Source organism: Pelobates fuscus, chromosome 13 (assembly GCF_036172605.1).
Source record: "Pelobates fuscus isolate aPelFus1 chromosome 13, aPelFus1.pri, whole genome shotgun sequence".
In the NCBI taxonomy this organism is placed as follows: domain Eukaryota; kingdom Metazoa; phylum Chordata; class Amphibia; order Anura; family Pelobatidae; genus Pelobates; species Pelobates fuscus.
This window is the reverse complement of record NC_086329.1, coordinates 21,206,830-21,231,140: the sequence shown is the minus strand read 5'-3', so window position 1 is coordinate 21,231,140 and position 24,311 is coordinate 21,206,830. Positions and strand designations below refer to the sequence as shown.

Sequence of the window (24,311 nt, the reverse complement as noted above, 5' to 3'; positions counted from 1 at the left end):
TAATATATATATATATCTATGTGTCTTATTTTTTTGGGCCAGGTTCTTATAGACTACTTACGAAAACATTCTCACAGTACGGCGTACGCTATCTCTATGTCACCACCAGTGGCAGAGCAGATCATCACTTCCATGAAGTGCATTATGGGTGAAGATGGCACCAGTCTTGGTGAGTTAAACTTGGCACAGAGAGGGCAAAGTTGCCCAGATTTTGACAGATTTGCCAGAATGCTCTTCATGCCAACAACAGATGCCAAATTTCCTGTGTGTGTGTGTATAGAGATCTACCTTTCTATCTCTGTATCTCCAGTATCTTCATGCATAATGCACACGTATGTATGTATGTATATAGAAGGATGTAGATAGATGGATATATGTATAATTAGAATGATATAGCGAGAGTGATGTAGTCGGTGCTTAAAAGCCGTAACCTAGAAGTATTATTATACGTCAGCAGCAAGTCTGAGAATGGAAGCGGGCCTACCTTATGTAATATGTGTTCAGACATTGGAAGAGGAGGGAGGGGTGACATGACACGCAGAATATGATGTGTTGACTGGAGAGCACTAGGGATTCTGTAAACAGCCCGACTGGCCCCTCCCACTACTCCAGCACCAAGGACACTTAGTCACTTAGACACCTAGTACTTTGAAATGTGCTATAAGCTAAACTCTTATACTTTCCCTTCTGCGTGTGTGTGTATGTATTTATTTTCTTACATTAATTAACCTATAAATGTGTATTTGAATTGTTTGACGTAAATGTCCCGTTTTCAATTTGGGGTGATATTACAATTTTTCATGATTTTCCATTTTTGTTGTTTTTTTTTGTATATTTTGGGGGGAGGCCGATACATTTTCTTGTGGGAATCCCGTACAAGGCACAAATATATAGAACTGCTAATCAATGGGATGTGGCTGGATTCTAGGGTAAGCTGCGTTTGTACAGGTGGAAGCTGGTAAACATTTTGCTATACAATGAAGATTCATATCTATCTCCTCCTCCTATTGTTCATTAGTTTGTGTTACTAACTAGCTTAATTAAAAAAAAAAAAAAAAATTCTCACCAAGTCGTGCTAAATCTGTGGGTTTCCATGGGTTAAAGCAAAATATTGTAAATTGCATAACTTCATAGATTAAGTATTGATCGTTATTCCATACGCAAGTCAAGAAGATATTTCAGAAAGTGTATGCCATATAGACAACCAGCCTGCTTGCAAACCATGGTAGCTGGTCATTTTTATTTATTTTTTGTGCGTCATAGCTACACAGGTTTGCCTGGTCCTGATTTAATGAATATTGGCAATCATTTTCTTCCTTTGAATTCACTAGAATATTTTACATCACTCTGCCTTGTGTGTATAACTAGACCAGTTCCCTACAAATTGTAAGCTTACGGGCCAGACTCTCAGACTAATACTCTGCTTTGTTTCAGTTTGACAAACCATGGGCTTTATTTGTTTTTGTTTTTTATTTTCTATGGGTTAAACCTTTAATTATTGTCATATTACAACACACAGCCATAGTGTGTTATGCAAATACGTTCATTTTAACACCATCTGGGACTCATTGAACAGAAGCAGACTGTCTTAAAACCTTGCTATGTAGAAATAATTACTATGTCTTTAGGGAGTAAATCTACATTTCAATTCGGAGTGTATATTAAACCTCTTGGTATGTGAGATTGGACTCTGTGCTAATAAATTGTGACGTTCAGGTTAAAATAGTGCTGTCTGCCATGGTGCTTTGCATGGGTCCTGCTGAATCCCAGGCATCTTCTAAAAAATTTTGTTGGCGGCATTATCATCATTCGTAGCTGTAGTAATATATACCGTACCTTGAATTGGTGCTGTGGAATTATAGTACAATTTAGTATTCTGTAATGTCGGCTCATTTAGATGGACATTGAAACACTGTATAAAATACAAAAGTAAATTGAATAGGTTGAGAGTCCTGCTCCAGGTAGCTTACAGTCTAGATGGAAGAATATTGGGGGTGAAACCACGAACTAGATATAACTTCAAAATTGGCCACAAACTGGGTCTGCTTTTTGACATTGCTACAGAATTTGAGATAGCCTTTCCACTGTAGAATCACACCCGGTTGCTCAATCTCTGGAGAGTCCAGAAATGTTCCTATTTCTCAATATCTACAAAGTAAACTTGTAAATTATGCCTGTTAATAACAAGGCGGCTTCTTGCTTTTGCCTCAGTGATTACAAAGTCTCCAAGTTTCATATTCCTGGACTGGATTGTCAACATGTGTTTGCATATTTGTCTGTGTGTGCAACTTCCTGTTGGTTGTTGTGGTTGCGAAGTGGTACCTAATCTGATTTATATACCATGTTAAACCCTGAGAGTCATCGTGCTCCCAGGGGGAAGTTAGGGTGAGGGGCATTCTGCATGGTCACGGAGAAGGAAGGTTGTCCTTTGATCAAAGGCAAAGGTGGATAATTGTAGGGAATCTCTGAAGCTTTCCCTCCCTCTTGTCTCCTCTCCCCAGAGTCTGTCTGCGATAAAGAAATGTTTGGACAAAAGGAGCAGGATGTGACTCTTGCCTGTATGTCCCAAGAGCCTAGGTCAAGTTAGGATAATTTGTGTCCTTCTGGAGTGCCCATCCAGTCTACAGTGAATCAAAGGGTTAATCTGGTCCCAATTATACAGAGTTGGCAGTGTATTAGTGAGCTGCAGTTAATGTGGCACAGTGTGAATGGGCAGCTGTGCCAAGCTTTGCCGTTTGTGTAAACTGAACCTGCAGTTGTATGCCCTGTATATATGCTTATGCCACGGCTTTCTCACCTCCTTCAGATGCCCAACCTTTTTTATTTATTTTTTTGCCCTCAGATGTATAGTCCCTCTTCTTACCCCCTTACTCCTCCATCCCCTGATCATTGCCCCAGGGCAGCAGAAGGGGCCCCCCTTCACACAATTTAAGTCCATCATGATCACAGCAGTAAAGAAATTGATTCCAGACTCTGTGGGGGACGAATAGGAAAACATAGTATTTTGGCAGTCAGTAGAAAATGTGACCCAGAGCGGGTTGGGGAGCGGAAATGAAACTGACAGGAAAACGTCTCCGTATTTATATGATTACACTGATCTCCAGGAGCCATTTCTCCCAAACTGTACTCCCAGCCCCCACTACCTGATACCTTGCTGCTGGAGGGAAACACTTTAAACCTTCTACTCAACATCCTTATACGATGACACTGTGTGGAGCAAGTTAATATTATGTTTAATTTAAAGTCGTGCTCAAGGGGTACTGTGTAATCTGTTGTTCTAGAACAGATTTGTTTTTTGTTTTTTATTTATTTTTTATTTCAATTATTTATTATACAGGGGATATGCGGATCTGTTTTATCTGTCATTCCATTGTATTTTTTTTAAATATTCATTTTCGATTTATTTCCTTTTTCGTGTGTGTGTGTGTGTGTGTGTGTGTGTGTGTGTGTGTGTGTGTGTGTGTGTGTGTGTGTGTGTGTGTGTGTGTGTGTGTGTGTGTGTGTGTGTGTGTGTGTGTGTGTGTGTGTGTGTGTGTGTGTGTGTGTGTGTGTGTGTGTGTGTGTGTGTGTGTGTGTGTGTGTGTGTGTTTTTTTTTATTTTATTTTTTTTTTTACGTATATGCATATAATCACCTCCAATATTGTAGTAATGTAGTACACCAGGTTCAACATCAACAGGTTGTAACACTTGCAGGTATGCTTCCGTAGTGCACAAAGTCTGACTTCATGTGGCAGCACACCACATTTTTTTTGGGCAGGGTTTCTGGTCCTGGACCCTCCATAGCCCTTTATAACAAGCGGTATACATCCACGAAGACCTTAAAATTCTCTTATATTGAATTGCCTCGATAGTAGAGGGAATTGGAGTTTTGAACCCTGCCAAACATCAAACTGTAGGTCAGCATGTTACCACAATACCTATTGTAATACTGGAGCAATTAACGTGTTAATTGGTTCTATTTAGCAGCATGCTGATGGGAACATGTTCATTAAATCTATGGTCATTCAGGAGAGTAGTTTATAGATACCTAGCATTATGCTTGAGGTGAACGTGTTATTTTTATGTCCCTGACATAATGATAGAGGGAACTATATTAATCACTATATGTAGCAACATGCTAAAATGTACATGTTAATCTGTTATAACAAACTGGAGGGGAACATTTACCTTAATAATCTGTTATACTCGCCACTGTGAGGATCCATCATTAATCGAATCATGGTAGAAGGCAACGTGTTCGTCCATTACATTTGGGGTTTTTTTTTTTTTTTTTTAAGGAGTTGCTAATGTGATAAAAGCAAATCTTTTCACTCCATTGTTCTGATCATTCCTCAAATGTCCCTCAGAAGTAGACATAGCGGAAGACTTAAAGTTAAATAACGCAGAAATGTTTTCTGGGAACAGGACCACACTGATGCTAACTGCAATTTATTGTGTTATGATATTCATTTATTGCTCGGCTTCAACCATTTTTTAAGTGAGTTCTTTTGGTAGCCAACTATACGTTAACCCTTTCATTACTCCACCTCCTTAGAAAGGTTGGTACTGTTTGAACCAGGCCCAAGAGATTTGTCCTGGTCTAACGCCCCTCTGTCTCCACAACTTGAAAGGATTTGGTGAAGCAGTGAATTATAACATCTGGAGACACCCTCTGTCTCCTGGAGTGGCCTCCCTTCCTCCAACATCTGGAACTGGTTACTGGAAAGAGGGGGGGCAGTGGCAGAGTCCTTCATGTGGGAAGATAGTGGGTAGAGAGGCAGATTTAATAACAGAGCCCTACCCACCATCTCTATCACTTTGTCCTGAGAGATGGATTTTACTCCCCAGATGTACCTCCCTGTATAATGCGATTTTTGCCATTAATAATTCGATGCAAGCTTCCTCAGAACAGAAGAGGGTGTATCACAAATTGTTCATGCTGAGAACGAGTGCATTATTATTTCTGTTATACAGACCCTCTAACTTTATCACTCAGAAAAAACAAGAGCGTGTTTGCTTTATTAGCACCAATTATCTCTCTGCTTAGAGGAGACATGCACTGTCCTCGCTGCAGGGTGACACAGTGACGCACACACTTGTGACCTGTGACCCCACTAATAGGATTACTAAATCTCTCTCCTACGTCATACAATAATTGGACTTGTTTGTGATTCCTCAGAATCAGTACCAACAACTACAGTAAAGTATGAACTGTATCTGAAACAATTGCGACTCGGTGGCAAAGCCTTATACCCACTACCATACTGCGCATTATTTGAGACAAAAATGCAAACCTAAAAGTGCCTTTTTTATTTTCTCGCTTTTCTTATTCGTTTGCAGGAGTCTCCTGCCTTGCCTAATAAATGTCCCAATTAGCAGTAGTAACGGAAGGGATTCCAAGCTCTGCGTGGGGCTACTATCGCAGGGGGTTGGATTTCCCCGCTTTAAATTTCTCAGATTTAGAGGGAACACCCTATAAGCAGCTTCTTGGCGCTTTTTTTTTTTTTTTTTTTTTTTTCTTCTTCTTCTTTTCTGCTTGGAGCATTGTTTATATTGACTGTAAAGGGCACCATAGTTGGCGGCAGATGTACTGTGGTACTCGTTTTGGTTACGTATTGACTCTCTCCGTTTTTATGTAGATATATTTCTGTGGTTATAACAATAGTACTGTAGGACTGGCCAGTTATATTGGGCAGTATTCACATTGTTGCTGTATCTTTGTGGTTTGTTGTATGTATTGTTTATATTGTGATTACCAAGTAAAGCACCCTGTATTTTGAAATGTGAAAAGTTAATTTGCTAAATTTCAGTGGGGAGGAAACATCTGTTCTTTGTTTCTGAATGAAGCAGGAAAACTATTTAAAACAACCATTCTTTGGGGGGGGGGGGGGTTTTCTTCATATTTTAAAAATAACAAAACAATACCCTTACATCTAGGTAAAAATGTATCCCATATTTTGAATATATTTGTATAGGTAAGGAATAAAAAATATTTGCAAAATTGGCATTTTTATTTATTTATTCCATCAAAGTGATCCTCTAGTGCCCTGCTTAGTGGATCTGTCTCTAGCTCCCAGACCATGTTTAAGTCAGAAGCGTCTCGTTCTGGTTTTTGGAGACTGATCTGACCACATAATCCCACCTCAAGCAGAGGGATTATGGGTCAAGTAGCTTATGCACAAAGAGGTGTTTCAATTATCATGTAGGTTGAGGATGACTGGAACTGCGAAATAAACCTATAAAGACAATACTACACATGCAAATAGTTTGTGCACAGCTTAGTTCCCGGTTTAGTGAATAGGGTGTCTTTTACGCTCGGGAATGAACATGCTCTAATGTACAGTCTGCTGCTGAACTTTCCCTTCTTTGTAGAGACTAGACAGAGCCTTCTAGATTGTTTTTGTGGAATTGACACCCCAAGATTTTAATTTTACAGATTATGGCCACTGTTATTCACTAAACACTGAATTGTAGTAAGTTTAAAAAAGCAAAACATACATTGTATGATCAAGGCAAAAATAAGTCATAGGTTTAGCTGAGCTGTGGTGTTTTCTCATCTGCTGTGTTGGCCTAACATTTGCGAGCTCCTGGTGAATTCATGACCATTCATGGTTCAGTGAATAATCTGTAGGTCAACACCCAAACAAACAAAACAACAAAAAAGAGCAGGGGAAGGAGGTGGGGAATTTAGAGTGCTTGTTGGGAGAGTTGTATTTATTTTCTTATCAATTTTTTTTTTTTTACATTTGTTTTTTTTTTTTTTATTTTTTTTTTTTTGTGTCTTCATCTTTGCCACAGCATTTAGGGTTCTTACTGGTCATGAATGTAGGCAATTGGTTTTTGAAGCATTCACTATTCACCTAATTTAGTTTATTTTCTACTGTTGATGTTGTTGGTACCACACTTGGTTTCCAAATTATGTTCTAGAGGAGTTGTTGCTTTCCATCTGACTCCACACTAAAGCAGTTCAACAAAAAAGTAGTTATATTTTAGTTAAACTATTTTTGTATGGGTTTCCAAAACCCATCCTCACGGAGCACCTACTCTCCAAGATTTATGGATTTTCCAGTCTGTTTTACTAGGGCTATAACTATAAACTTGGGCTGTATTGGGTTCTAGAGGATCAGGTTAATTCCCACTGACCTAGAGGTCAAACGTTAGGTCTACATGTTCACTAAATAACTTTAAATACATTCTTCATTAGGCCAAGAACGTGTGCGGCAGTTGGCAGAAAATACACGTTATTTCCGCCGAAGACTCGCTGAGATGGGATTCATCATCTATGGTAACAGCGACTCTCCAGTAGTTCCACTAATGCTGTATATGCCAGCAAAAATCGGGTGAGTAACAGGCGAGAAATATTGTATAACTCGTGTTAAAAGCAGCACTTCTAATAATGCTGTAATGTTTTTTTTAATATATATATATATATATATATATATATATATATATATATATATATATATATATATATATATATATATATATATATATATATATATATTGGCTTGGAAATGTTTGTAGCTAATGAATATTTGTTTCCAGAGCGTTCGGGCGGGAGATGTTGAAGAGAAATATTGGGGTTGTGGTAGTGGGTTTTCCAGCGACCCCAATCATCGAGTCCAGGGCTCGCTTCTGTGTGTCTGCTGCACACACTAAAGAAATGCTTGACCTGGTAAGTAGTTTGCTCTTTCCTTGCTCTGACTACTTTCCTATAAGAACAAAAGAGTCAAACATTAGATTTTCCACAAGGCCATTTCATTTTTTTATTTTTTTTTATTCTTGATATTTGAGAAGACAGCACAACTTTGTACATAACGGTAATCATTCAGATAAACTGTATACACTTCTGTCGACAATACAATACATCACTTTCATGACTTGGTGTCGCAAAGATGGCTGTCAAACTTTTATGTATGTAAAAACAGAAATATGACAAATAGGAAAGATATGACAGGCAACAGTACCCTCTGCCACTGCTGAAAGGTGGGTTTATTCGTGGTCATACTAGTGCAACGTGGGATGCTCCGGGGTGGGTTTTGCACCCGAAAGTCTCCCTGGGCATAGTATCTTTTGCGATAAATAAGTGTGGTATGCAGTGGGTGGCAGAGGGATATAGAAAGGGTAGAAGAAGAAGGGTAGTAGCAGTTATAAGTCTAAGTAGGAGTATGAGCAGGTCAGCAGATCCAGAGGTGTGTTGCGTACTTCTCTCGTTGTCTGGAGGGAGTGTCTGGCCACAGCCCCCCCTAGTATGAGGCCATTTCTTGTATGTCGTATGGGGCTTCAGTTCAACACAAAGACTAAGATGTCTTCTATATTTTTCTCCTCTTTCCCCAAATCAATTTTTTTTTTGTTGTTTTTTTCTGTATCTGCCTCCTCTTTCTTCAAAGATCAAGTTTCATTCCTTTTGTTTTCTTCTCTCCCTAAATAACAACTTTTCCCCAATGCGCCTTATAGATTTTTGTTTATGCCAATTATTGTTATCTTCCGATTATCTTTTTATTCTTACCAGGATATAGATTTTGAGGTTTAAAAGTTTTTGTGTTCTTTCAGGCTCTACGAGAAATCAGTGAAGTTGGGGACTTGCTGCAGCTAAAATATTCTCGGCATCATTTTGTGCCATTGCTTGATCGGCCCTTTGATGAGACCACATATGAGGAAACAGAGGACTGATACCTGCAGGATGCGATATTAGTGTAATCATACACCCTTATGATTGCAGCTGGAGAGAGACACCTTCCTGGGGGATGTTTTATATATGTATTATTTCTTCTATTTTTTTTTATATATATATTTATATATTTTCATTTATTTTCAACGCGACCTGTGACGACTCCAAATTTTCAAGTCTGAGGCTACGTTCCCCATCTAATCTCTTGCGAGAAAATTGAACTTTCTTCACCGCACTTAAACATAGCTGTTACTGGTCACAGTGTGTAGAATGGGTTCGTCCAAGGAATAAATGTTGGTAACAGCACAGGTGCTATTTAATGTGCTGTGTACAAGGGAGGCTGATGCTGTGAATGTGTGCTCAGGGAGAGGCTGAAACTGTTTGTGTGTGAGGCTGGCAAGTTGAGAGAGACAAAGGGTTTGCTGGTGGCTCTCAAAAGATTTCTGTGTCTGAAGATTTTTGTCTTCCGCACTTCATATCAAGGTCTATGTTTCCACAGCATATGCCACTTTCGGACCCTATACTCGATGATATTCATTTGTTAATTTCCAGGACCTTCTCATTTCATTGTCCCTAAAACATTGCCCACTTGTCTTGGAGAATAGGGTTACTATGAATATATCTTTAAAATTAAATAGATTAGGTCAATAAAGCCAAGTTGGAAAAATAATCTCATTCCTGATCATATCGTTGTTTTTTGCTAACCTTTAATCATCTCACAACTTGAGTCAATCCTGTCCATTTATTTTTTGGATAAATTCTAACATGGGGCATGAACTTCAATCTGTCAATTACTAAATTATCTTAAGGAAGAGCTGAAGGTTCTCCAAGTGATGGCTGTTTTTAGGGTTAAGAGATCTGTATGGAGGGCCAACCAGACGATTTTTCAGAAAACAAGATTTTGCTCTACACATGTGAGATTTTCAGGGTATCTCTCTATCTGCGCATGGCAGTCTATTCTAAGAGTGACCATTATAATAGTCATCCATCTTTTACTGAACTGTTTTTAACATGTCTGCACATGCATTTGCTGGTGTGTGATCTAGGATGAGTGGTACAGCAGTAAGCCTGGGAATAGGGACCAATATTTTAGTCACATGATGAGTGGAAGGATAATAGATTTAACCAATACTAGTTACCAATCAAAATTCTAACTTTTTAAATAAAACAAAATGCTGCCCTGGCTTTACCTTAATGTACAATACTGTTCTTTTGAGTAAATCCACTCTGTGCAGACAAAAGGGTGGCCGACGGGTGCCATGCAGGCTGGATAGAGTGACTGGAAGGCACTGTGATGTTCAGCTTGCTTTGCCTCATTTGAGTCTAGTTTTATTCTGTGCTCCAAACCTATAAAATGGTCTTAAATTGTGATTCTTTTTGGCATGAAGTACAAACAAACTGACCGTAAAGAATACAGACTTTGTAAAATGTATTAATTCTCTTTACAACATTTTTGTTACTGTTTTTTGAAAAACACACTGTGTAAACTCCACCATCTGCTCATGATTGATCTGCTTGGGAGCGAGTTAAATTGTCCACTGCTAATAAATAAAATCCATTTATTTTCATTTTACTGCCCTGTGTTTCATCTTTACAGTGCTCAGATCACACTGAACCCTTCACAGATCTGCATACACGTGTACACCAACAGCTGTCCGTGTAGTGTGTCTTACATTGTTATGGTCACACGGGTGCATAGAACAGCAAGGTGTATAAATCGATTAATATTAAAAAATGATATTACTACTCAGTATAGCCTATGAAATGGGAAACATCCAAGGTTGGCATTGATCAGTGGATTTCCAGCAGAGTGTGGGGGTGGCCAATGGCTAACACTATCAACAACACAAAAAAATGCACATCCAATCATAAAAAATTGCTGGATTTTGCTGTTCTTTAATATGGCCTGCCCATAATTATGTTATACAAAATGTCTGCTAGTGTTGCTCATTATTGGCACACGTGTAAAAATGTATTGCTGCTCTTCATTAGTGCTTTGACATTCACTGTTCTTGCGCTATGGTGGGCCGTGTGTGTTTTATTTTACAGCTCTTGTGTTCAAATTTCCTGGTCTTTAGTATAGCCTGCATGTTACATATTTCTTGACTATGCATGCTCTTTGTTCACGGTTTTCAATGGCTGCTCCAACCACCATGACCAGTTCATTGATTTGAAGTGGTCATGGTGGTTGGCGTTTATATGTGCCACATTTCTACTGTAAACACTGCACATGCAGAGTAATTTAAATTATGTGCCGGGGCAAGTTGCACCCCCGGCACACATGACTTCAATGTTCCGGACTGCCTAATGTCAGTTCTGTGCATATTTTGTCTGTCATCCGAGCATGCAGTGCGCAGGTAACAGACCTAACACTCTTCCAGCTTGCAGACATATTGCCTTCAAGAGGAAGAGATTTCTCCTCCCTTGCCTTGGTGGCTCAGACTGCGCTCTGATAAGCTTGATATTCTCTCATGAGAAGCTTGTGATTGAATCACCAGAGTGCTGGGATTATGTCCGGAAGGGGCGTGGAAAATGGTGCCGGAAGCTGTGCCCGGCACTGGACTCCAGGCAAGTCTTTGAAACCTTTTTACAGGTGGGGGGTGGGGGGGGGCGAATAGTTATGCCACAGAGGGCATTGTAAATCAAAAAACAAATAGTTTTAATTAGGGATGGAGTAACCCTGTAACTATCGGTTTCTGCTCTTTGAGGACAGGCTTGCAAACATAAAGGTGATCATTGGTGAGTGCAAGACCTTTTTATTTTCTTTGTTTCAATAAAACTCAACCATCCGCATCAAAAGTTTTTTGTTTGTTTTTGGTGTTTTATTTTTTTGCGTAGAGATCTGATTTACAATGATAAATTACATTCTTGAATCTGATATTTTAAACTGGCACATATGTATCTGCAGGCAGGGATATAAGAGGACAGTATGGAAAATTGCACATCCCTTGTGCATACCCATGCCCGTAATGGAACCCCCTTCTACTGCCATTTCTCCAACTCATTGAAGTAATGTGAGAAACCGCACCTGGTGTTGAAATATAGATGAAATTGATTTTGCAAATGTGGAAATAGAACAACTGCATAAGTGATGATGGTGAGCAGGGTGTTTGGGTGTGGCTGCCATGGGGACCCTATTGTTTTTGGTAAATCACTCAAACTGTGCACCCAAGAATACCATTGTCATGCAGTGATTATAGTGCCTAGAGCTATGCTTTGATTGATTAGCCATTTGGATTGCAGTTTACTACATATGCAGAGAACAGAATAATATTTATATATATGTGTGTGTGTGTGTGTGTGTGTGTGTGTATAATTTAGCACAGTATTGACTGCTGTTATTTACACTCGATGCTTTGATTTATCTCTTTTACTGGATTAGAAAGTAATTCTACTTATGTTGCTGTGGAAGCTGGGGTCTCCGATATACTACTAGTAAATTTGAAACCAAGCTGAATAAGACGTAGTCACTATGGAAACCAATGGAACGTTCCTGCTGATCGTTCCAGCTTTAGAACGTTGACCCAGAAGAATCCTCTGTATACAGAACTAGTATGAACACATGAACTATATGCACGCAGCAGCCCCCAGGACACGCCCCTCCCAGCTCGGCTTCATTCATGGAAGTGCAGCTCCACCCCGTGATGTCACGGCTCCGCCCCTCGAAGAGAGGGAAGCGGGATCTGGGGGACTCTGGAAAGAGATGGGGAGAACTCCCCATAAGCAGCCGCCAGTCTGTGGGTGTCCATGAGGTGACAGTGACCCGCACGGGTGTGAGGGGGCCCAGTCATGCCCGGGATTTCAACCCTGCTGCTAATCACCTGCTACCTGGAGTTACTCAGGGGGGCCCCTACTGCACTTCAACAGAGCCCCCAGGTGAGAGCCCATACTAGATTGCAAGCTCTGGGGACAAGCTATCCTGTATAGGGACCAGCACTAGGTACAATCTCTGTTATATCGACATGTGGGACATTTGAAGTTATGGGTAAAGATTTCATATCTTGCGTTAGCTGCTTATATCATACTTGTGTTAAATTGCAAGCTCTGGGGACAAGCATTCATGGGCCTGTGTTTAGCAGTTGCATAGTAAGTTCTGTGAACAAGCCCTCGTGTTGCATACAGTATCCAAAGAGTGCAGGATCTAAGTAAGCTTCCTAGTGCAGGTATTACCCGCATGTTAAACTGAGAGCCCTGGGGACTAATTCTCATCTATCTTAACTGACCATGTGTGCAAGCCTTCATCATATGTCTGTATTGTCCGTGTTCTAAACTGGATACTAGGAAGGCATACTCTCATCGGTCTAAACTATTTACTATAGTGAAAACGGTAGAGGTGACAACATAAATAAAATTTTAATGTCTAAATAGCCAAGTTGTAGAATTTTTACCTTTTAATTTTCAGTTATTTTGTCCATTACCTATAATACCTTGTTTAGTAGATACCACTATGTGATTAGGTTGCAAGCGCCGGGAGTAAGCTAACATGTGCTTCTTTTACCCATCTGTTAGATTGCCAGCTCTTTGGGCAAGCTGTTGTGTGAGCTATTATCTGTGCATATATGTTGTGCATTGAATTGCATAGACTGAGGGCAAATTCTCTTGTGCCTGCACTGCATTCGATACCATGTGCTAGATTTGAGGTTCTGGACACAATATGTAAAATCCATACCATGTTCATGAATGTTTTATTACTGAATATGATCTATGTCAGATGTCAAACTCTACACACAGATGCTGCTGTTTCGGACTTTTCCATGTTAGATTGCAAGCCTTAAAGACAAGGTCTCATGTGTCTGCACTATATGTGTGCTGGATTTTAAGTTCTGGTCAGCAGCTTTAAACACTATGCTTACTCTAAGAAAAAGCTGTTTGGAATTGGTTCACTTTAAAGTTTGTTTGTTTTTTAGTCATTTTAGACATATCCTAGAATGTAAGCTCTTGGAAGAATATATTCATTGTGTATAACATCCATATATTTATCTGAAACATTGTGAGTACTGAAGACTTTGTACCATTTGCTAAGTTCTTTTGGCATGATTCCTGTCCCTGACATCCCTAGTGTCTGTTTTTTTGTTTGTTTGTTTGTTTTTTTAAACTGTGCAGGAGTTGTAGATGCATGGGATTGCCCTCCATCAGGGGTAGCAAAGACAATATGTCATAGGCAGGAAATACATGAAAATAACCTGCGCTTTTAGTTAAATTGGCCTGTTGGCGGTTTCCCAATGCCCAACACAAGTTACAAGTGTTTTTTCCAAGTGTGAGCAGTGCCAGGATACTAATTTTGCAATCATACAGGGATTTTATACCTCTCTTCTATGCCTTCCATACACCAGGGAGATGGGACATCTGAGTCTGTCACTACAGAAAGCACACCATCAAAGAGACCATCTATTTACCAGAGCACCCTACCTGGGTTTAAAGGTCAGTTCTTCCCTACCCAGAGTTCTTCTGGAGCAGAGACATCTTCCTTTATTCTGGATTTGCAGAGTCTGTCTGAAGCTAATCTGAGCTCTGAAAACCCAAATATTCAGGTAAGAATCTCATTATTTTCTTAACTAAACATTAGCCTAATCTCCTCTCTCACATTCCCCAACAAAACACGCTCACTATCTTTCCTACATTATCAGCTGGCTAATTAATGTACGTAAGTACATTTATATAACCCCAAGTTTTTATCTGCCACCCCTTTATTTAATACCCCAGATCTGTTATAGGGCAGTCATTCATCCACTTCTGGAGGGGACAATATAAGCACTCTGTGTTAGATTTACACTTATGTGTAAATTTTTAATGTTTAATTTTCAGTCTGTGATTGTCTTGTTTCTAGCAGTTGATACTGTGTGTGTTGAGCCTCCTGTCTGCTCTGTTCCCAACAGGTCACTATCGAAGTTGATCCCAACTCTCAGACAGAGTTCGAGTTGGACCTGTCAGATTCCCGTACAGACTGGACTGATACAAACTGGGCATCTCAGCATGAATTGTTCTGGCCCCTGTTCTGGGAGTATAACGACGTGGCGGAGGAAGGTATCTTAGTGCCTGCTACAGTGGACCCAGAAAACGTGGGAGACTATTCCTCCCAGTATGATTGGGAAGACAATGTCTTGAGTGGAGTTGAAGGAGAGTCAGATCAACATCCTACGGGAAATAACTGGATCTCTGAAGACAAATATCAGTATGGTGAGATACATTATTTTCTAAAACTGCTTTAATAAGAACTTCATGACAGCAAAGAAATCATTTTTGTAAAGAATACAAAATATGACTGCCCACTGCTGGCACAGACACGACACCGGTATGAGACATGGTGCATGTCCCTACCAGCGCTGGGTGATACGAGAACAAGGGGCACATGGAGTCTGCCCCGACCACAACAGGGTCACACAAGCGGATGGAAGCGACGGGACATGAAATCTGTCTCTTCCATTGTAGGATAACAATGGGCACAAGGCAGCCGTGGGATGGGAGTGTGTCTCTTCCACTGCAGAGTAACATATATATATTCGAGATGCTAGACAGTAATTTGTATTTCTGTTTTTGGGGGTCTTCCCACAGATTATGAAGAGGAAGATTGGAGCCCTTGGTCTCCTTGCAGCGCCACATGTGGCCGTCCTAGCCAAAAACGTACCCGCTCCTGTGGTTATTCATGCACAGCCACAGAGTCCAGAATCTGTGACCTTCCTCTGTGCCCAGGTGAGGCTCCAGAAACATGTGATCTGTTGTAGATTGTGAGCACCGCAGGAGGTGGGTTAACACTCTTAATTGGAGCTCACTCGTGATAGGACACATTACCGCGCATGCTGATCTTCAACCACAGAACTCATTCACTAGAACTAATTCATCATCCGGAACTATAACTAGTCCACCTCTAATATATATATATATATATATATATATATATATATATATATATATAAAACAAATTCATTGCTTACTTTTTCTGCTCCACCTCGGTTAGATTGTCGGTGATCTTCTCACTATTTTGCAACAGTTGAAAAATAGTGAGCACTTGGTCTGATATCTGACAATCTAACCAAAGGTTTATAAAGATGGCTGTCAGAAAGAGAGAATGGGTAGGTGGTTTGTTTAAAAAAAATAATAATAATTCAACGTACATTAATAATAATAAAACAAATAATGAGATGGTATATAATAACACAAAGAAAACATTAAGTTCTTACATTTTGATGACAGGGTTTCTTTAAAACTGCCATCAATAAATGCTTTATTTTGGACTTTCGACGACGCAGCAAGAAGGGATACGCACACCTCTATTCACATAAATGGAGATAAGGTTGAATGCGTCACGAATTACGTTTCTGGGAGTGCATCTTTCAGATGATCTGCTGTTGTCAACAAATTTAAATGTAAGAACTGAGGAAAGCCTATTTATCACCACAATTCATGATTAAGTACTTTATTTGCACTAGATTGTGATAAATTTATGGTAGTTTGGAACACTTTATTTGCACAAGGTACGGTGGTTTATATAGGATAGATTGGTTTTTAATTGGACTGGGGCTATAGGCTATATTTGTTGAATTTGTGGAATATTATACTCTTGTCTATATGTATTATCAGGCTGTTTAAAGTTTTTTTATTATTATTATTAATGAAGAAGAGAATGTATATTTTGGGTACTAGATATTTTATGGCATTAGGTAATGACTGCTAAAGTTTACATTTTTATTTCTCATATAATTTATTACTTGGTGCTGAATTTCTGATCAGAGGCCAACTGTGTTTCTTCGTCCTTATATGTACTCTGTACAGTAATAAAAAAAAAAAGTTGCATCTGAATATATATATTTTAAAAATGAGATGGTATATTATAACATAGAGATTGTAATAAAATATATTTCTGACAGTATTTTATAAGGTTCTAATATTCTTCATGGAGGGGCAGACGTAGGTAAAAATACACATTTGAGGGGGGGGGGGCGGCTAAGCACCAGGACGGAGCAGACGCCATCTTTCAGAGCTCCGGGCCCAAAACGGACGAATCCACTCAAAAATAATAGACTCAGGCCCCATTGACAACCGCAGAAAGGTGCAATAGGTGTACGAGCACACGAGAAACGTATCCATGCCCTTCACCTTCGACTCGAAGGCCAAATCAGCCCGCAAGCTCCGAAAAACACCCAGGCCTCACGACCTGAGGAAGGCCGCGGAATACGCCGAGGCCTTTGCAAACTGGGCCTGGCACTCCCCTCCGTCTGAAGACGACTTGCCTGCAATAACAATGGGCCGCACGAAGCCCAAAACACAAACGGGCCCGCAAAAGGGGAGAGATATCGGCGAAATGCTCTCAGGCTCGACAAAACAGACGCCCGCGGAACGGGCGGACGACGAGCACACCAAGAACCCACCAGAGGACGAAAATGGCCGACCCGCCAGTAGGCATAGCGACTCCCTCCAGTCGCTCTCAGGGGAACCGGTGCACACGCAATCCTCAGATCCCTCGACTAAGCAGGATATATCCGAACTATATGACCGCATTAAAAAATTATTTGATGCAGACATCGCCCTAGTGAAGGAAGAAGTACAGGCCGTCACAGAACGAGTTCGAGTGACGGAGGAGGATGTCACCGACCTTAAGCGAGGCCTACTAGCCTTGGAGGACAAAACACAAAAACTACAAGCTGCCCACAGCAACACGATTCTCAGACTGGACTCCCTAGAGGATAAAGGCCGGGAGAAAAACCTGAAAATCCGGGGGGTCCCAGACACAATAGCGTCAGAAGAGCTGCCCCACCTTATCAGACGCCTAATAGCCTCCGTGTTGCCAGCAAAAGCGGCTAAAGCAATTGAGCTAGACGGTGTATACCGCATAGCGAAATCTCCCAAGGCACCCACAGCCTCCTCGAGAGACATTATAATCCGTTTCCACGCGTACGCTGACAAACAAAGACTCCAACAGGCATTGTGGGACAAAACACCTCTCCACTTTGAAACACACAGCCTGACCTTCTATCAGGATCTTACCCGCGCCACGCTTCAGTGGCAGCAAGCCATGAGACCCATTACGAAGAGGCTCCTAGAAGCAGGCATAACATACTTCCGGACTGCCCCACGGGCCCCAACAGTGACATTGGAGGACAAGACCTACAGAGCTACGGCACCAGAAGAGGCACCACAGTTCCTGGCCTCACTCGGATTACTGAATAGACCCCCGGAGGAGCAGAGACACCAACCCGAGCACTCATGGGACATTTCGAACATTAGACCGTTCGTCCCGGCCGGAGACCGAAACGCAGGGACCTGACTTGTAACATGCTAACCCATACTTGCTGTTCATTTAAGTTTATAACTAACTTTGTTTATCTGTTGACCCAGTTTAGCATGTACTCAACACACCATAGACAGGACACCCACAGACCGCCAACACGCCACAGAGGCAAAACAACCCAGACCAGAACATATTGTACTGACCACAAGGTACTGCACAGACGGTAAGCTCAAGAACAGGCCCACCCACGCATACCGCAGCATCCCCCCCCCCCCCCCCCGCTATCCCCACGTTAAGGGGCCCACATGATGACACACACGGCATACAGGGACACCCACATCCTACCCCCAGTCCCCTCTAAACCGGACCACCCAAGACGCCAACTAGGGCGGAAGGGTACACGGAGACCGAGAGACCTACACAAATCTACTCCACACGACGAACTGGCATAAGACTCCAGGGACTAACCCCAGCTCTCAGGGGATCACACTCGCTACAAACACCCTGTCCAGCCCACATCACCAGGCTAAATCAGCCACCCAACATCCACATCCAGGATAACCAAGCAGTCTCATATAGGCACCTAACCAGACAAACCCTCGTACCCAAACGAGACTGACTTACTACTCAGACTCCTGTCACAAACTAAAAAAAAAAGTGCTTTGATTTCACTTGTCATGCAATTGTACTTGTATATATGTATATATTTACACTCACTGTTATGGCAACAAAGATTAACGTGTTACTGAAACTATGCACAACGAAAATAAAGAATTAAAAAAAAAAAAATACACATTTGAGTCTATTTACTAAACACTGAGCTGTGTTCTATTAAGAATATATTTGCAAAATATAAAACCATAGCAAAGCTGGAAAAACACATCTCAAATTATGCTGAAGATGAATGTTGTTTATATTTTACTATTTTGACTGCTTTGTCATAAATCTTGTATATCAAACATGTTGTCCTGGCTAAACATTGCAACATCACTTCTAACTGGGGGGGAGCTATCCCCTGAGTGATGCAGCCATGTAGAATAGCCAGGAAAAGAAAATTACGGTCAGTATGAAATACATTTACTCCTTTAGTAAACGTCAGAAAAAAAAAATAACCTTCTGTTTTTAATGGCGTTCAAGTAAATTTTGTAACAGAAACTTCCACCTCTGTCTGTCAGAGTGATACTTACAGAGTGTCTATTGTTTGTGTTTTGTTTTTAGGAGAGACACAAACTGAGAGTTGGGTTACCATGACGGATGCGGGCACTCCTCCCTCAAGCTCCGGTGAGTGCCAGGGACTGATTACTTTGTTGAACTAAGAAAGAAAGCTTGGATAAATTGATGTCATAATAGCGTCCCTCGGCACTGGGTCAGGCTTTGCCTGACGTCGGGGACCTAATGCGCATGCACGGTGAGCCCGCCAGCCCATTAGGACTACCCCATAGGAAAGCATTGAATCAATGCTTTCCTATAGGGTTTTAGCGGACGCTGGATGTCCTCATGCAAAGTGTGACGACATCCAGCATCAGTTAGGCGACCAGAAGTCACCTAACGACCCAGGAGCGCCACTGGTAGACAGCCCCTAGAGATGGAGTTAACCCTAAGAGTTATCAATAACTGCAATAATTACAAGTGCATAGTTAAACTGACAGGGTCACTGCACCCAGAAACTTCAATGATCTGAAGTGGTCTGGGTGCCTATAGTGTCCCTTTAATGTGTCAATAGCAAAGGATGGTCCACACGATGATAAGTAGATTGCTGTAACAGATGCATGTGCTGCTTAATCCAGTATAGAACTAAATGGCAAACTCCTTATCCAATCAAAGAAGCCTCACAGTCTACTGGTAATTAAACCCCCGAAATTGACTGACAAGGTTATGTACTTAACTCCCAATTCTAGCAAAATGTATTAGGAATTGTAAAATACACAGTATTATATCTGATTTGAAGAAATTCTCCATCATAGTCACAGTTTGGCTACTTTAGCCTAAATTTTGTCATTTTGATTTCAGTTCACTACAACTCAGTGCTTGGGGAATAATCCTGTGCACCACCAAGGAGGGGACCTATCGCATGTCCCTCCTCCCTTTAATTAATTCTACGTGTTTTTCACCGTCTATCCCAGTTCTTTCTTTTACCCTTTAATTCATTGTTTCCATTCCACTGTTCTCCCATCTCTCTCTCTCTCTCTCTCTGTTTTTTCCCTACAATCTCTAAAAATAGACCTGTCACTACTGAGATTTTGCACAATGCAATAGCGAACTACATATCACTATCAGCCATGTGTTGAGCTTTTTAATTTACTCTTTTTTTGAATGTACATCTCATGTATCTCATAACAATCCCCACCTAGCCTTCTTGTCATACGCTTGGGCACAGCCTATTTGAGGAACGTTGCTTTTCTATTTTAAATGTCCCATCTCATATTTATTTTTTTCTTAATATTTTCTAGTTTTCCCCTACATACTTTTCTTTCCTCCAATCTGGTTTCACCCTCCCTTTTCCTCCTGTTCTACTCACATTCCATTTTCTATCCCTCTTTATTTCTTCATTCTGTTTACATTTTGAATACCGTATATACTCGAGTATAAGTTGAGTTTTTCGGCACATTTTTTGTGCTGAAAAACCCCAACTCGTCTTATATTCGAGTCACTGTATTATGGCAATTTACATTGCCATAATACAGACTGGGGGCTGGCAGCGAGCGCTTACCTCTCCTGCAGCTCCCTTCTCCTTCGCGCCGGTCCGGTCAGCACCTCTCTCAGCTCCCAGTGTAAGTCTCGCGAGAGCCGCGGGGTCATAGCACAGCTCTCGCGAGACTTACACTGTGAGCTGACAGAGGAGCTGACCGGACTGGCGTGAAGGAGAAGGGAGCCGACAGGAGCTGCAGGAGAGGTGAGAGCTCTCTGCCAGCCCCTTGTCTGTATTATGGCAATATAAAATGCCATAATACAGACAGTGACTCGAGTATAAGACGAGTTGGGGTTTTTCAAAAAAATTATTAAAAATAAAAATGCCCACCCCCCACTAAGGCTCTGCAACACACACACACACTGCACTCATACACACACACACACACACACACACTGTAAATAAATATTCAATTAATATAATTTTTTTAGGATCTAATTTTATTTAGAAATTTACCAGTAGCTGCTGCATTTCCCACCCTAGTCTTATACTCGAGTCAATAAGTTCTCATTTTTTTGGGGTAAAATTAGGGGGCCTCGGCTTATACTCGAGTATATACAGTATTTCATATTCAACTTCTATGCATTCGTTTCCCAAAATACTTTCGCTTTTTTGTACATTATTTTCCTATAAAGCTCTTACCTTTTCCAATTTTTACCTCTTACACCATTCTCTGTCACCCCTAATGTTTGTCCCTGCACCTTCTCTTTTTCCTTGTCTCTAATAGATTTTCTTTCCCCCCCCAAGCAGATAACTGTGACCGCTGGCTGACCTGTAAGAGTGACTTCTTAACTGGTTATCTGCACAGAGTACTAACTGAGTTACCCAGTTGTCCCTGCTCTTATCCATCAGAGGCAGTCTACAGCTCGCTGACACTGAGGGACGAGGCTTTGGGCCGCAGTTTCCGTTGGCGAGACGCAAGTGGTGGCAGGGAGAGACTGGATATTTATAACCCAGGTGCCACCTTCTGTCTGCGTTCCCTGCTTTCTAGGGACAGTAGTAGTCTTGGAGCACAGCATTGCTGCTATGACCAGTCCATGAGACTGCTGACACGTGGCAGGGGGGCTGGGACCCCCAACCTGATCAGTGCAGACTTTTCTCCTGAACTTCATTACAAAGCAGATGTGTTGCCCTGGATTCTGTGCAAGGGAGACTGGAGCCGTATCCACTCTGTGCGCCCCCCAAACACTGGCAGAGCTTGTCCACAAAACCCCTCTGAGGAAGAGTATCTGGCTCAGCTGCAGGAGGCTCGCGAATACTAGCTATGGTAATAAACTCCATGTCCTGTCTGCCCATTTCTATTAAACGACAAAAAAATATATATATAATATATTAAAATGTTTCAATGTAAAGGCTTTATAAACAATACTTTTTGTACCAAATTTTGTTTGTATATGCAGCGTGCATTGAACTGCGCTGCGGAATTTGTCGGCGCTTTATGAATAACAAGTAGAAAAATCATAGCGGTGTAGGCAGTTATTTTCTAAACGGTAAATTGTAAACCTGACTTACAAAATTCAGGCTGAAATAGCTAAGCTGTGAATTTTTTTAATCTGCTATTGTGGCCTAGTTCTTGCCATCTGTTTTAGTTAAAACACTGGTGTGTACACAGAGCAATACATGTTCAAAAAGTGCATTATGTATAGCACTGTGAGTCTGTTATCTGCCAAAAAAAAAATTCTGAAACAGGATGGGTGAGCAACCATCTTTCTTACTCTCAGGTCATAGCAAAGGAAAGGCAGTTTTAAGCGAGGCCCTACGCTGTGCACGTCCACATTCATTCATTCTATGCAGGGTTGTAACAGTATAAGAATGTGTAAAGCAAGTGTATGTACAAATTCATACAGGCAGACCTTTACGTGAATGCATGACTGTTATGAAGGATAAGAGTGCAGAATTTGTGTATAGTGCAAAGAGGGAATGTATAGCAAATCATACAAACAATATTGAAGATTTGTTATATTTGACATGACTTCTCTGTGCAACAAAATCCATCTTTGCTACTCTTGCTGTACAAAAACTATACTATTGCTGCAAGGGAAACCTCCCACTGTGCTGATAAGCAAAGAATGGGTTGGTTTGGATCAGAATATGTCTAGACAAATTGTCACTGAATGTGCCTTTCTTTCTAATGTAGAAAATGTAAATTTTGTTTTTTTCTATATTTACTTAGTCACCACTAGGGTTGTCACATGCACCATGTTTTCCTGAATACAATGCTTTTTCTTAGGTTATGGGCAAGACATTAAAGGGACACTATAATCACCAGAACAACTACAGCTTATTGAATTTGTTCTGGTGAGTAGAATCATTACCTGCATTCCTTTTGCTGTAAAGTCTTTTCAGAGAAAATGCAGTGTTTACATTACAGCCTAGTGATAACTTCACTGGCCACTCCTCAGATGGCTGTTAGAGATCCTTCCTGGGTCATGGCTGCCTAAAATGCATCCAAACTCAATGAGGAGATGCTGGTTGGCCAGGGCTGTGTTTGAATCATGCTGGCTCTGTCCCTGATCTGCCTCTGTCAGTTTCAGCCAATCCTATGGGGAAAGCACTGTTATTGGCTACCCCTTCTGATGATGTCAGAGTTAGTTCACAGGCAGAGGTAGCAGCTTCACACTTGAATACAAGTAAGATTTTACTATCTTTAGGGAGGCAAAGGGGGGCTAGATAGGTTTTAACCCTATAGGGTCAGGAATACACGTGTTCCTGAACCTATAGTGCTCCTTTAAATGTGCTGCCCTGTAGTATGTATTCCTATGCTAGAACGAGATGAAAAAATTAAAAAGAATCCTAATGTTTTGAATCTAGAAATACTAGTCACAAGCCACAAACAAAACCTCCCCAAATAGGAGGGTGAATATTAAATAATTGTTATTCAAATTACCCAGAAAATAAGCACTCAAGGAGCGGGTACACCAGGCAAAGCTCCGTATCTTCCCTCACATGCCAATATCTACTGCACAGACTGGCATATAAATTAGATACATTAGGATCTTATGATCGGTAGTCTTTCCATTAGTTTCCAAGTTCAAATTTATTCTGTTTTATCAGGAGTCCTGTCATAAGTGTATAATACTGCTATATATCACACACACATTCAATTTTGCCCTTTGATGTACGTACATGGAGTAACAGTTCTTTCATACTCTTACTAAAAGCAGAATTTCACTGCTTGATGAGCATTTATTTGTGTAAAGCAGTGTGCACATGTATTGTTGTAGCCCGAGGTCCTTGAAAGGTGCCCCTGCCAGTCTATAAATCAGGCTTACAGTAACAAGTTAGAATCAGAATGACAACATTAAGGTTAAATGAGTTGCATCTGGGAAAAATCTTGTCCGTGCATTGTTTAATCACCTGGTTTCTCTTATGTGCCACTTGCTAAATGCTCTGGTAGGCTTTCACCTCTACAGTAGTGTATTTACTTTACAATGAATCTAATAGGGATGATAATCCAATCTAGTGCTGCCCTCTAGCTGCTCAGCTTGGCATTCTTGTCCTTTTTTTATTTCAGTAAACATAGGCTCTGTTTATCATAAAGAGCCGGATCCTAGCATGATGACACAACCTCATACACAACTTAAAATCTGGCTAACAGCCTGATTTAAAGGATTTATATTATCTTAGTCAGACTAGATAAGCACTGAAAGCTACGATTTGATAAGATGTCAAAATATCGCAATGCTAAAATCAGCACAGAGTTTTGGGAGAGAAAGGGGAAAAAAAAAATTGGTCATTACAAACT

At 40.8% G+C, this 24,311-nt stretch overlaps 2 protein-coding genes across 5 annotated transcripts in view; both read left to right on the top strand.

Annotated features, from left to right (window-relative positions):
- Positions 1–10,218, top strand: part of SPTLC2 (serine palmitoyltransferase long chain base subunit 2) — a 31,636-nt gene extending 21,418 nt beyond the window's left edge. The window contains exons 9-12 of the mRNA XM_063440502.1: positions 43–169; positions 7,185–7,320; positions 7,526–7,655; positions 8,534–10,218. Of these exons, the coding sequence (XP_063296572.1) occupies positions 43–169; positions 7,185–7,320; positions 7,526–7,655; positions 8,534–8,653 (513 nt within the window). The 3' untranslated portion in view covers positions 8,654–10,218. The remainder of the gene's footprint in view (positions 1–42; positions 170–7,184; positions 7,321–7,525; positions 7,656–8,533) is intronic.
- A 1,400-nt stretch (positions 10,219–11,618) lies between these two features.
- ISM2 (isthmin 2) lies at positions 11,619–21,908 on the top strand. Of its 4 annotated transcripts, none has more exons than XM_063439648.1 (6): positions 11,619–11,748; positions 13,985–14,182; positions 14,528–14,828; positions 15,204–15,341; positions 19,096–19,158; positions 21,314–21,908. In XM_063439648.1, exons 1-6 carry the CDS (start codon positions 11,743–11,745, stop codon positions 21,826–21,828), a joined length of 1,221 nt encoding a protein of 406 aa, XP_063295718.1. In that variant the 5' UTR covers positions 11,619–11,742; the 3' UTR covers positions 21,829–21,908. The 4 variants fall into 4 exon arrangements, with proteins under 4 accessions (XP_063295718.1, XP_063295717.1, XP_063295716.1 ...); XM_063439647.1 differs by lacking the exon at positions 11,619–11,748 and adding an exon at positions 12,232–12,527 and having other exon boundaries at positions 21,317–21,908; XM_063439646.1 differs by lacking the exon at positions 11,619–11,748 and adding an exon at positions 12,232–12,527.
- The last annotated feature ends 2,403 nt before the right edge of the window (positions 21,909–24,311 follow it).